At 34.1% G+C, this 15,023-nt stretch overlaps 1 protein-coding gene across 3 annotated transcripts in view; it reads right to left on the reverse strand.

Moving 5' to 3' along the window:
* Foxn2 (forkhead box N2) overlaps nt 1–15,023 on the reverse strand; it is a 50,557-nt gene that overhangs the window by 20,818 nt on the left and 14,716 nt on the right. For all 3 annotated transcript variants that reach the window (XM_048804415.1, XM_015479684.2, XM_048804416.1), the window contains exon 2: nt 2,191–2,741. In XM_048804415.1, the coding sequence (XP_048660372.1) occupies nt 2,191–2,727 (537 nt within the window). In that variant the 5' untranslated portion in view covers nt 2,728–2,741. The remainder of the gene's footprint in view (nt 1–2,190; nt 2,742–15,023) is intronic.

The following is a 15,023-nucleotide window of genomic DNA, read 5'->3' on the forward strand; positions in this document are numbered from 1 at the left end:
AAAAAAAAAAAAAAAAAAAAAAAAGAAAGAAAGAAAGAGAAAGAAAGGAAGAAAGAAAGAAAAGAAACAAATGTCTGTCCACAGGTCACCATTAAATAACATGAAATAAAATTATTCATTAAAGCCAGGCACAGAGGCACACACTTGTAATCCCAGTGACTTGGGAGGCTGAGGTAGAAGGATAACAACTTTGAGGTCAGCCTTAGAAACCCAATGAGATCCTAAGCAATGTAGTGAGACCCTGTTTCTAAACAAAATACAAAAGAGGGCTAAGGATTAGCCTTTGAGTTCAATCCCAGGTACCAAAAAAAAAAAAAAAAGGAAAGTCTGACTTTTTACTTATATTTAATGCCATATATTATTCACTAAAACTGAAATAAAAAGGGGCTAAGAGGTCAAGTCAAACTTGGGTCTAGGAACATCTGATTTTTCTCCTTCATACAAACTCCTCAATTTATATATATTTATATAATAGTTCAATCTGATGAAAAATGAGGGAGATCTGATGTTATAGTTTATAGAAACTATAAACAATTATCAGAATAAAAAGGAGGTTCTTAGGTATTTATAAGTGCTACTAAACACTGAATTTTCTAGACTCTAACCATGGCTTTGCAGACAAGGGTCAATTAACTTTACCTACCTGGATCTCATTTTCCCTGGTTATGAAATTAAGATGTTTATCAGGATAATTTCTAAATTCCTTCTAAATTTAACATTCAAATAACTAGGCACAGTGAAGGGCAGATATACCAGATGACTGAGATTTCTAGATTAGAATATTAAACTGAAAAAAAAAAAAAGGAAAGAAAAGAAAAAAGCCATAAGCAGTGATACATGCTTAGAATCCCAGCAATTTGGGAGACTGAGGCAGGAAGATTAAAGTTCAAAGCCTGCCTCAGCAACTTGGCAAAACCATCTCAAAATAAAAATAAAAAGGGTTGGGGATATGGCTCAGTGGTTAAGCACTCCTGGGTTCAATCCCTAGTACCAAAAAATTTTTAAAAAATCAATCAATCAATAAAAAGAATCCTAAACCAGCCTTAGAAGAAAGGAATTAAGTTCGGTTCTGTATAAACTGTAGAGATATCTCTAAATCTAATAATTAGATACAAATTTAATTCTGGCCTTTAGAAGAGAAAACTGGGAGTCACTAGAATCCTGGTGAAATATGAAACCACTGATGAGATTACTGAAAAAAACACAGGAAAAACAAAAGAGTGAACACTAAAGTTTAAAAGGTGAATGGTAGAAGAAAATGATGGATTCAAGGCAAACATGAACAAAGTAGAATTATAAACAAATCAAGGAAAAAAATAATTTCTAAAGCTAATCTTATGCTATACTGCAGTTTAATATTGGAAAAGACAAAAGAAATCAATTGATTTAGATATAAGCTAGGCAATTATTACCAACAGATCAAATCCCACATGTTTACTGAAACTACCTGTTTGAATGGTACTAATTGTAACTTTCCTCTGGTAGGGAATTCAGATGTTGTGTAAGATAACTTGACTCTATCATTCACACCTTCACAAAAGTAAAATAAAGAAAAACCTCATCATACCTTTGTTTCAAAATGATCTGGGACTTGATCTCAAAACTGAGTCCAAACAACTTAGTGTGACATTCATCTTTCATATTCTATCTTTCCACCCACTCTCCTACATTCCTCACCCACAGAGAATATGCCTTCTCCCCCAAGCTGCAAGAAACATATACTATTGCCCTTATGTACCTTCTCTACCTGCAGAAAACCTATTCTTTTTTTAAAAAGCACATTTTAAAAGCAAACTTTTAAAAAGAACACATAAAATAAACACAAAACAAATATCAGGGTATAAGATTTCAACCCAATGCTATCATTTACATTAATGCAAATGGTCTATCCTTTGATTATAAGGCAGATTATCATATTCAATAAATAACAATATATACTGATACAGTTATAAAAACACTACAGAAACTAAGAATTAAGAGAACAATCCAAGTACCTAAACAGTGAACATAATTCTGCTATATTTCTATCAATACTTAAAACTCCTAAATATCTCAAATGAAAGCAAATGATGAATTGATATAATTAACCTCAAAATGAAGCAATATGGCATTGTCTCCCTTAATTGTCCCATATTTTAAGAGTTCCATGTTAGTTCCTCCACCAAATAAAGAAATTCCATAAACACTGACCTTGCCATGGCTTCTTTCCACTTTCTGAAAACACTTATTTAGGGACAGATTATGTCGAACAGAATTCTTCCAGCCTGTAGGTGCAGTAGCAAAATATGGAAAATGGTCCAGAATCCAGCTATAAATTTCTTTGACAGGCAAACATTTATTTGGAGAGTGTTCAATAGCCATATAAATGAGAAGACTAAAAGAGTATGGGGGCTTTGAAGTTGTTGATTTTTGTTCTGGGCTCTGGTAGCAAGATGGTCCAAAGGATGGTACATCATCTCCTTCTATGTCATACAATGGACTAACCATTGGAGGACCCTCACTTCCGAGGCTGAAGTTTGTTAGAAGATTAGTACTTTCGTGAAGCCAGTTCAAGTTTGTGAGCTCATCATCTGCGGACTCACTGCCTACTAGAGTGGCCTTTGGCCTGGCAGCATCAACAGCTTCAGGCAAACTTCCCATTTTATAAATCTGACTTAGTGCCGCAACCTTTTCAGCTCCTGGGGTTTCAGCTGTCTTATCTGGAGTCATTCCAATTACTGGACCCATTTACTTTAATAGGTCTGAAACAAAGGAAAAAAGGATCAGTCAATGTAATACTGACATTCTTAAACTTTGGAAAAAGCAAATACAGATTTAAATGTTCACAAATCAAAATATTTATAATTATCCCTCCTAATATTTAAGACAATACTTATATAATAAAGAGTTATTATATAAGTAACAGATTTATATTATTTGAAACAATGGTTAAGTAAATTTTTTCTTCTTGTGGTACTAGGGATTTAAGCCAGGAGCACTCTACCACTGACCTACAACCCCAACCCTTTTTTATTTTTGAGACAGGAAATCTCTAAATTGCCAAGACTGGCCTGGAACTTATGATCCTTCTGCCTCAGTAGTTTGGGATTACAGGCATGAAGCCACCCCACACACCTAAAACCATAAATAAAATAATGAAAATAAATTAAAATACTGTTTAAACGATAGTTCCAAATAAATGCTTTCATCAGATCTGAAATATTTACTATAAAAAGATTAACCATTAATTATATTTTATAGCATCATACTAAAAATGATTTCTTTTTAATTGAAAAATTATAAATATATATATTTGGAAGGTACAATGTGATATGGTACATGTATATACTGTGGTAGGATTAAATCAAGCTAATCAACATATCCATCAGCTCACATTCATTGTAGTGAAAACACTTATCTACTGTTTTGGCAATTCTGAAATATATGGTACACTATTATTATTAACCATAGTCATCATGCTGTGTGATAGATGCCTAGAACTTATTCTTCCTGTGTAACTGAAACTTTGTACCCGTTGACTAATATCTGTCCTTTCCATAACCACCTTCCCTCACACCCCCAATAGTAATTCATAACCACTATTCTGCTTTCTGAGTTCAACATTTCCTATTCACCAAATTCCTTATCACCTAAATTGAATTTACTATAAATTTATTGTCCTTTATAAACTCTAGTATTTTAAATTTTGCATTCTGCTGGGTACAATGTAATACTGGTGACTTGAGAGATTGAGACAGGAGGATTTAAAGTTCAAGGCCAGTCTTATAAACTTAGAATCTCAACAACTTAATGAGACCTTGTCTTTAAAAATAAAAATTACTGGGGATTTAGCTCAGTGATAAAATACCCTCAGTTCAATTCCCAGTACATACATACATACATAAATGTTGCATTCTGCCATCTCAAGTGCTGACATTCCCCTAGTGGTATACACTGTATTACCACCAAGAGAGGGGGAAAAGCTGTTTCTAAACTATCCTTTTACATTTGTTTTGTCAAATGATTTGTTTTGCTTTTAAAACACATTTAAATTAAAAATAACACCATGGGATAATAACTAAACAGAGGAAAGTGATAGAACTAATGTGCTATTTCATTTTCTTTTCTTTTTTGGTACCTGGGATTGACCTCAGGAGCATTCAACTACCGAGCCACATCCCCAGCCTATTTTTATTTTTAGATTTTATTTAGAGACAGGGTCTCACTGAGTTGCTTAGTGCCTTGATAAGCCACACGCATGCTGGCTTTGCACTTGCAATCCTCCTGCTTCAGCCTCCAGAGCTGCTGGAATTATAGGCACGTCACCATGCCTCATAAAAAGACCTTATTTCTGAATGCAGTGAAAAAAATAGGGACAAGTACCTTCAGAGTTTTATTTTGCTTGGAATACAGCTGACATGTTACTTCAAGAATTATGCAAACTGTTCAAACTGGTAGCTAATAGCTACCAGAATTCCGATGGACATCTAAATTAGCAATACCATCGCTAAGATTTTTGAGGCCACACATTGTGCCAAACACTCTACATACTATCAATCAATTAATCATTAATTAAACCCTAAAAAATTGATACTATTATTAATAATCATCTTTTATAGACAAAGAAAATGACTCAGAAAGGTTAAACATACTGTTTAAGGTTGTGGGGCTAGAAAATGGAAATATCAGAATTTAAACCCAGGCAGATTAAAATCTTATCAGCATTCTCTTCATATCTAGTTTCTATCTCTCTATGACTTGAAACATCAAGACACTGTAAAAAGGAAAAAAATCAAACTATAACAAATTAAGTTTTTATTTCAATCAATACACATACAAAAATCTACATAAATGTATTTCACAATAAATTTCAGAACTGACCTCATGTTCGTTGTAACTCACTGAATTATTCTTTTTACCAAAGTCTCTAATAACAACAGAGACTTAATGTGGTAAGAATTCATTGATTTCAAAGTCTTGCTTCCCTTTAAAAAAACAAAACTCTTTAATGCATCCAGAGTCCAATTAAAAATAATTAATGAATAAAATAATTCTTTACTCCAGCCCCAAGAACTGGGGGTTGAACCCAGTGGTCCTCCAGCCCTTTAAAAATTTTAAGGCAGGTTGTCAATAAATTGCTGAGGCTGCCTCAAACAATCTTCCTGCCTCAGCCTCTGGGGTCACTCCCACCACCACACCCAACAAAGTATTCTTTTTAGAAATTAATTCTTAAATGGAAGGAAACCTTCTAAATGGTAACAATCCAAAACCAGAACTTCATTGTCACAAATAAGAAAATGGAAGTGAAATAAACCAGTTGCCTAAGGTTCAAAAGTTAATGAAAAATAAAGCCAAAATTATAACCCAACTGAGTTCAAGTTTTTGTCCATTAGAGTTGCACCCAATCTCTTAACCCATTAAGTCTCAATTTTTCAATTCTGAGAATATAATAAATATTCAAATATTATTTCAAAGTTAACATAAAGGTGTTTGGGGGTTTATTTGTTTTTGGCTCAGTTTAAGTGTTTGTTTTTTTTTTTAAAGAGAGAGAGAGAGAGAGAGAGAGAGAGAGAGAGAGAGAGAGAATTTTAATATTTATTTTTTAGCTTTCGGCGGACAAACATCTTTGTTTGTATGTGGTGCTGAGGATAGAACCCGGGCCACACGCATGCCAGGAGAGAGCACTACCGCTTGAGCCACATCCCTAGCCCCTCAGTTTAAGTTTTAAAGGTGTTGCACACCTAGGACAACTGGACAAAATGGGTTAAGGAAAGTATGTTTTTAGCAATATGGAATCAAAGCACTCAAGCATGCTAGGCAAGTGCTCTACCACTGAGCTACATCCCCAGCCTTCTTAGTAACTATTGGCTCAACATTCTCATCAGAAACTAATTTAGATGGTGGCAAATATGGTATTATTCTAAATTACAAGTTTATAATAAAATTCTATTGCTTTAATAATGCAATATGATGCCAACAAATATTGTCACACAAAGTGTGGATCCACACAAATTTTAAAAATCAAGTATGAACACTGAAAGGCTAACATTCTCTTAGTATACTAAGTCTGAACTGTCATTTTATTTTCAAGAAGAAAAAGAATCATTTCTAAACTATCTTTTCTGAACACTGTAGAACACTAACTTTTAGTGCAGCAAGTCCACAAATGATAGACAAATGGCTTTCTCTTACAAATTAAGTAAATATAAACATCAAATAAATACATTAGGATTATTCAAGTTCACTAATGATCAAGAAAATGAAAAACAGAAATGTGATATTATATATAGTGAACTAAACACAGTCTGGAATGTACTAAGCACAGACATCAGTAATATAAATAACTTCATTTTTGCAAATAATTAAAAATATACATAATGTACAATTTGGGGCACAGACCTGTGACCATTTTGGAAAAGTTAACTGACAATATTATTAAGAATCATTAAAAATTTTACATTCTTTGACTAGTAACTTTTCCAGTCACTTTGATAATATAATCCCACATAGGGAAAAAATATTCCCCTTTCCCTCTCCCCACACATTGTCCTTCCTTCCTTACCCAACCTCATTGTCCACAGAATTTTTAAGGATGATGAAAAACTATTAATAACTACAATGAGAAATGGCAAGCACACATATATTCAATCTAATATTTAGTAGCCATTAAAAATGACTGTCTAGCTGGGTGTGGTGACACACGCCTGTAATCCCAGTGGCTCCGGAGGCTGAGGAAAAAAGAATCAGGAGTTCAAAGCCAGCCTCAGGAATTTAGCCAGGCCCTAAGCAACTCAGCGAGACCCTGTCTCAAAATAAAATACAAAAAAGGGCTGGGGATGTGGCTTAGCGGTTAAGAGTTCAATCCCTGGTACCAAAAAAAAAAAAAAAAAACCTAATGTTACTAACTGGGTAACTCTTTTCTTTGTTGTTTTATTTTCCAGTTTTTTTAATGTTTATATCTATTCATTAGAAAACCTTTTTCTAACATGAATTAGTTCATCAGTGAATAAGGCAATAATTTTAGTATAATGCAAAAATAACATTGGTTTATTATTTTTTTTCCTCAGCCTGTTGTTTGCACTACCAAATAAAAACAGCTGAACCCCAAATAGGTTAACACCATGGAAAGCATCAAGCTGCTGAAAATACAGTGCTGTACACAATTCTCATTCAACCCATGTTCTTCCTCTTGGCACAGCTTGGCCACATGGTCTTTCTTGGAAATGCTTAGTGAGCTTTTCTCCAAATCTTTATGCATTTTACCCTGGCCTCTTAAATGCTGTAGCTTCAACCATCCTTTCACACCTTTTTTTTTTTAATCCTAAAATGACTGTAGTATTAAAATATTTAGTATTCTTACTAATGTATTTTTTCCTTAACATTCTATTACAAAGTTGCAGTGTTTTAGGTGAGCTGATCCATCAATTAGGCACAATTTCAGTATTTTTAGAATATGTAATATTGCTACAAAACAGTATATTCACAATAAAAATCAAGAAAACTTAGTTTTAGTTATTTGGAAAATTCTAGTTTTATGCGAAACCATGTCTTAAAATGAACCGAAATTTTCCACTAGCAGAGTGTTAATAATATGCACGATCAGTTTCCTTCATAAAACAAAATGTGTAAAGAACAAAAAGGAAACCTGAGCTAGTGATGTAATACTTCCTTTTTCTAATCGTTTAAGAACAGTACTTCAACAAACCACATACAATTGATATATATAATAAACATCACTCAAAATAATTATTTAAGGCCAAGAAAAGATAATGGAGAATATTATGTAGGATTTGAAAAATATACTCTAAAATTTTTAGAGTATAATTAGCTTAATTCAAGTAATTAATACAACTACTAAGAAACCAATTTCTAAAGCCAAGCCATGGCTACCAAAAAAGTACATGAATGTTCTAGATAACTGAGGAAAGCAAATTTGTGTCAAGACCTTCAATCTTCTACAGTTAAGGAAGGAACAGACTTTGTTCTCACAAAGAGATTCAGAAGTGAAGAATTTAATAACCCTGGTACACTCACTCATTGGTTGATATTAACACTGATCAAAGAGGAATACTTTACAGAGATTAAATGAAAAAGGAAATTAAGTCACAGAATTTTATTATCTAAAACATTCATGCTGCAATACAGAGAATAAGGTGAATTATATTGACAGCCTTTTGACCCAATAGAGCAAAGAAACCGACTAACCATAAATCTTTGATTTAACCACACACATTTATTAACCTATCTTATTTTCCCATATCTTTACCTCATTGTATTGAAGACTAAATAAAAAAAAAAGTTTCTTTTTCACACATGCTACATTCCCAAACCCCTTCAATATTTGGGGGTGGGGGGAGGTACTGGGGATTGAACTCAGGGATATTTTACCACTGAATTGCATCCCCAGTCCTTTTTATTTTGAGATAGAGTTGTTCTAAGGCTTACCTCAAACTTCTTATAAGAACTATTTACTGATACCCATTTTCTTTCCTTTCTTTCTTTTTTGGTACCAGGAATTGAACTTAGGGGCACTAAACCACTCAGCCACATCCCCAGCCCTTTTTTTAATTTTATTTAAATTCCTGTGTTGCTTAGTGCCTCGCTAAATTAATGAGGCTGGCTTTGAACTTGTGATCTTCCTGTCTCAGCCTCCCAAGCCACTAGGATATAGGAACATGCCACCAGTACAGACCTGATTCCCATTTTTCTAGGACTGTCTTTTTGAAAATTTACTTGCAATATTTGGATATTAATTTTTATGTCATATAAATATCTTTCCTTAGTAGATGGCCTGTCTTTACTGATTGCCTTTTACTAAAATCTTTCTTGTTAGTACTGGAGATTGAACCCACGGGTTCTTTACCATGGAGCCACATCCCCAACCCTTTTTATTATTACTTTTAAAAATCTTGAAACAGGGTTTAAGTTGCTTAGGGCCTTACTTAGTTGCTGAAGCTGGCTTTGAACTTGGTATCCTCCTGCCTCAGCCTCCAATGTTGATTAGATTATAGGCATCCACCACCACATGCAGCTTTTGACTATTTCTTAACTTCCATATGGCAGAATTTAGTAATTTTTCCTTTATGGTCCACTGTTTGTTTCATAATTTTTGCCTTTCACCTTTAGTCTTCGATTCACCAAAAATGCACATTTTTTCAATTCTTTGAAAATATATGGATATATATTATTCCAACACTAGTTATTAAAAATCTTACCCTCCCTGTTGAGAACCAATCTACCACTGGTCCTCAATATCCATGCACATGCTCACGCTGGATGTCAAGAAGGCAAAGCCTTTATCTAGTCCATTTCTCAGTTTTGTTTGCCATAAGCGAGCTTGAGGGATGACTTTGACGTTTTCCCCTAAACAAACATTTCTTCTTTCAATCCTAACTTATTTAGAATATATTGTCTTAATTTATGTTATTTTTCTTCAAAAGATTTTTGTTACTGATTTCTTAACAACTGAATTGGTATTACAATGGTTTGCAAGATAATATATCTCTAAAATCAGTACTTGGTTGCCCTTCATGATTCAGTTGATGTTTCTATGGTGACTAGATGAAATATATGTTCATTGGATCAAGATTCTTAAATTTCAACAAGCAGTTTTTAAATCAAGCACTGTTTAAATTTTCTACATCCCTACTGATTTGTTTTTGTTTTTGTTTTGGGGGGTCTGCCTTCTTTATCAAATATTGAGTAAGATATATTACAATCTCACCATACTGGTGAAATTTGTCAATTTTCCCTTGTAGATCTGTTTATTTTTGCTTTTTTAATTTCATGATTATGATCATTATTTGCATAAAAATTCAAATCTATATTTTCCTGGAAAAATGAGTCATTTACCTTTTTTTTATTATTGTTCAAAACATTACAATGCTCTTGACATATCATATTTCATCCATTTGATTCAAGTGGGCTATGAACTCCCATTTTTACCACGTGTACAGATTGCAGAATCACATTGTTTACACATCCACGTTTATACATACCGCCATATTAGTGTCTGTTGTATTTTGCTGCCTTTCCTATCCCCTACTATCCCCCCTCCCCCTCCCTTCATCTCTCTCAACCCCATCTACTGTAATTCATTTCTCTCTCGTTTTTTCCCCCCTTTCCCCTCACCTCCTCTTATATGTAATTTTGTATACCAGTGCAGATCTCCTTCCATTTCCATGCAATTCCCCTTCTCTCACCCTTTCCCTCCCATCTCTCATCCCTGTTTAATGGTAATCTTCTTCTCATGCTCTTCCTCCCTGCTGTTTTATGTTGCCCTCCTTATATCAAAGAAGACATTCGGCATTTGTTTTTAAGGGATTGGCTAGTTTCACTTAGCATAATCTGCTCTAATGCCATCCATTTCCCTGCAAATGCCATGATTTTGTTATTTTTTAGTGCTGAGTAATATTCCATTGTGTATAAATGCCACATTTTTTTTATCCATTCATCTATTGAAGGGCATCTAGGTTGGTTCCAGTCTAGCTATTGTGAATTGTGCTGCTATGAACATCGATGTAGCTGTATCTCTATAGTACAGCTCTTTTTAGGTCTTTGGGGAATAGTCCAAGAAGGGGAATAGCTGGGTCAAATGGTGGTTCCATTCCCAGCTTTCCAAAGAATCTCCATACTGCTTTCCAGATTGGCTGCACCAATTTGCAGTCCCACCAGCAATGTATAAGTTTACCCTTTTTCCCCACATCCTCGCCAGCACTTGTTGTTGTTTGACTTCATAACGGCTGCCATTCTTACTGGAGTGAGATGGTATCTTAGAGTGGTTTTGATTTGCATTTCTCTGACTGCTAGAGATGGTGAGCATTTTTTCGTGTATTTGTTGATTAATTGTATATCCATCTCTAAGAAGTATCTGTTCAGGTCCTTGTCCCATTTGTTGATTGGGTTATTTGTCTTCTTATTGTTTAATTTTTTGAGTTCTTTGTATACTCTGGGTATTAGGGCTCTATCTGAAGTGTGAGGAGTAAAAATTTGTTCCCAGGATGTAGGCTCCCTATTTACCTCCCTTATTGTTTCTCTTGCTGGGAAAAAACTTTTTAGTTTGAGTATGTCCCATTTGTTGATTCTTGTTTTTAACTCTTGTGCTATGGGTGTCCTATTAAGGAATTTGGAGCCCGACCCCACAAGATGTAGATTTGAGCCAACTTTTTCTTCTATCTGACACAGAGTTTCTGGTTTGATATCAAGCTCCTTGATCCATTTTGAGTTAACTTTTGTGCATGGCGAGAGAAAGGGATTTAGTTTCATTTTGTTGCATATGAATTTCCAGTATTCCCAGCACCATTTGTTGAAGATGCTATCCTTCCTCCATTGCATGCTTTTAGCACCTTTGTCAAATATAAGGTAGTTGTAATTTTGTCATTTACCATTATGTATCAATTCTTTTTGTACCAATTATGTATACCATTATGTATCAATTCTAATGATTCTATTTGTCTAAAAGTCTATTTAAAATGATAGACTAGCTTTCTTTCTATTAAATTTGCCTGGTGCATCTTTTTCCATCATTTTACTTTCAAAATTTTTTACCTTGTTTCCTTGCAGGCTCTGTTTTAGTCCATACATAACTGAACATTTTTTAAAATAAGGCATGCAAATATTTGGATTTACTTCTACCATCTTACTTAGGATCATGCTCTTACCACATCAATTTTTCTGTTTTCTTTTCTTGACTTTTGCTTTTTGGGGCTGGGGGGGGGGATTTCTTTCTTGTTTCATTCTTTACTGCCTACTAATATGGAAGTTATATACTTACTATTGTTGAATAGTTACCTTAAAGTTTTTATAAAAAAAACACTAAATCATGTTTATTTTGCTTCAGGACAATAAAAAGATCTTTCTGAACACTAGCTCCAATTATTACTTCCTGGTTTCTTTTTTTCCTTTTTTTTTTTTTTGGTACTGGGGATTGAACCCAGGAAGGCATTTTATCCCTGAGTTATATCCCTAGCAATTTTTATTTTTTACTTTGAGAGAGGAGCTCATTAAGTTCCTTAGGGTCTTGCTAGTTTTCTGAGGCTGGCCTCGAACCTGCAAGAATGTGATCCTCCTGCCTCAGCCTCCCAAGACTCTGGGATTATAGGCATGTACCAACATTCGCAGCTCCTCCCGGTTTCTATCATATTAACTGATGTTTCATTCTACCTTTTTTTTTTTCTAAAAAGAAAATTATAATAATATCTTAGCACCCCTAAACAAACATTTCTTCTTTCAATCTTAATTTATTTAGAAGATATTTTCTTAATTTATGTTATTTTTCTTCTAAAATGTTTTGATACTGATTTCTAACTTAACTAAATTGATATTACAATGGTTTTCATCATAGGATACTATCATTATTTCTTCCAGTCAATTTTTATTAATTTACCCCTATACTTGCCATTCTCGTTGATCTTCATTCCTTCTTAAAATTTCAGACTTTATAACTATGATCATTATCCTCCTACTTAAAAACTAGCCTGGAACTAGTGTAGTTCAGCAGCAGAATCCATTTGACAGGCCTTGGGTTTAAATCCCACCAGCACACACCTACACTTACACCTACACCTACACTTACACACACACACACACACACACACTTACTTTGATTTTATTTGTCTGAGCATATATTTATTTTCTCCTTGTTCTTGAAAGAGATGTCTGCTAGCTATAGAATTATAGGTTGTTATTTTAGCTTAGTATGTCATTTCATGGTCTTCTACTTCAATTATAGTTATTGAAACTAGATATTCCTTTGAAGGTAATCGGTTTTCTCAGATTTTTCCCCAATCTTAATCTTTTATTTTCCATTTTCTTGTCTATGTTGCATTATGGATTTATTCAGATTTGCCTTTCATAACACCAATTTTTCTTCAATAGAGCCTATTTGTTTTATACCTCTCCACTAAATTTTAATTTCAATGACAATTTTCATTTCTAGAATTTGATTCTTTTTCCAAATGTTTGTTCCTTTTCTCATTTAAGCCATTTATTGAACATATAAAGTGTACTTATTTCTATCTGATAATTTGAAATATGAACTCTTTGCAGGTCTGACTACTTATTCTCTTATACTGCCCTATTTCTTTGGTTGGTTGGTAATTTTTATTAAAAGTTACTTATTTCCATTATAACTTTCAACAATGGGAATTCTTGGATAATAATGATTACACTAAGTTTCATTATTCCCATGGGAGTAGTAATAGAGCAGGATTATTTTATTTTAGGTATGATGGAATCCAGGGACACTTAACTAAGCTACATCTCCAGCCCTTTTTATTTTTCAGTTTGAGACAGGATCTAGCTAAATTGCTTAGGCCTCACTAAATTGCTGAAGCTAGCCTGGAATCTCCTGCCTCAGCCTCCTGAGTCACTGGGATTACAGGTATGCACCATCATGCCCAGCTCAGGTTCATTTTAAATTCTTAGCTTGGGATTTTAGTGTGGACATATGCTGTAAATCAGTTTAAGGGCTGATTCGTGGTAGTAAATTTTCAGTGAGATTTTATTTTTCCCATTTGCAACAATATTCTCAATTTTCTACTGACATGAAGGAAAAGAATCTGTAGAGAGCACAAAACACTTGGAATGCTCTGCCCTATAGGGCTCCAAATTAATGAAGAAGACTATTCCTGCTAAATGCTCTACCTTGACTGAATCTGGGCTTTGCTTCTTAACCCTTGAGCCCCATAAGGCCAACAAAATAGAAGCTCACCTGATTTGACAAACACCCTCAATGCAAAAACTAGTTTTAGAACTCAGCTTACTTCACTGGGTTTAGTTTCAGCCTAAGTATTCTTTACTTTTTGCTACAGTATTGATGCATCTAAATTATTTAACCAGTATTTTAGGAAGTTTTCAGAAGAAAGCTGGTCCAGGTATTATTAATCATGCTGCTGAAAACAGATGTTTACAGGGCTGTGGCTGTGGCTCAGTGATAGCACACTTGCCTGGCATGTGTGAGGCACTGGGTTCTATTCTCAGCACTGCATATAAATAAATAAAATAAAGGTCTATTAACAACATATACGTACATACACACACACACATACACAGATGTTTACGTTAGTTTCTCATGGCAATGTCAGGAGAGTACATTATTCTCTTTTTTAAACTCACCAGTTTTTAAGGGTTTTCTGCCTTAGCACCTTGGATAAATTTGACATAACTCCCATCCACCAATAACAGTTGCTTGTTATGATGGTACTTCCCAACTAGAAATATGTATAGGCCATAGTTGTGGAGGTCAAGGTAACCATACACATTTTTAAAAAAGTAAGACAGGGCTGGGGATGTGGCTCGAGCGGTAGTGCGCTCGCCTAAAAAAGTAAGACAGACCTCTTCCTGTCTCTTTTTAAAATCATATTATTTGAATATAAGAAATATTTTAACCTGTTAATTATTTTTCAAGCTTGTGACTTTAATCAAATTCTGCCTAAAGCATAATGCTTATAGAGACTGCTCTATTATGTGGGACTATTTGCCACTGTATCAGTGTTTCTCAAATCAGTCTGTTCCATGGATACATTCTGGGGGTTTACAAGTGTTATAAATTTTCATTTTGTGATTTCATTCCAATAACAAAATGAAAAATGTACTTCAACATTTACAAAAAACAAAATAAGTGACTTTTCAAAGAAAACCTTTTCAGAACTAAAGGTGATGATATTCAAAATGAGATTTTTTTTTTTTTAAGGGATTCATACCTTATACAAGACTGAGAAACTGATCCACATTTAAAGGTCTCACAATGCTGTGTTCTTTTTTAAAAAAAAATATTTATTTTTTTAGCTTTAGGTGGACACAATATCTTTATTTTATTTTTATATGGTGCTGAGGATAGAACCCAGTACCTCACGCATGCTAGGCGAGTGTGGACTACTTGAGCCATATCCCCAGCCCCTGCTGTGTTCTTTACTGGATTAAAATGCTTAGTTCTGAATCTTAGTCTTCATTGTACTATGGTCACTGTACCTGAATATATAGGTCTACAATCCTTTCTCTAAAATCCCCAGGCTCAGATATATTTTAAAATTCAGAATATTTTG

The sequence above is a fragment of the Marmota marmota genome, unplaced genomic scaffold, assembly GCF_001458135.2.
Source record: "Marmota marmota marmota unplaced genomic scaffold, marMar, whole genome shotgun sequence".
NCBI lineage: Eukaryota > Metazoa > Chordata > Mammalia > Rodentia > Sciuridae > Marmota > Marmota marmota.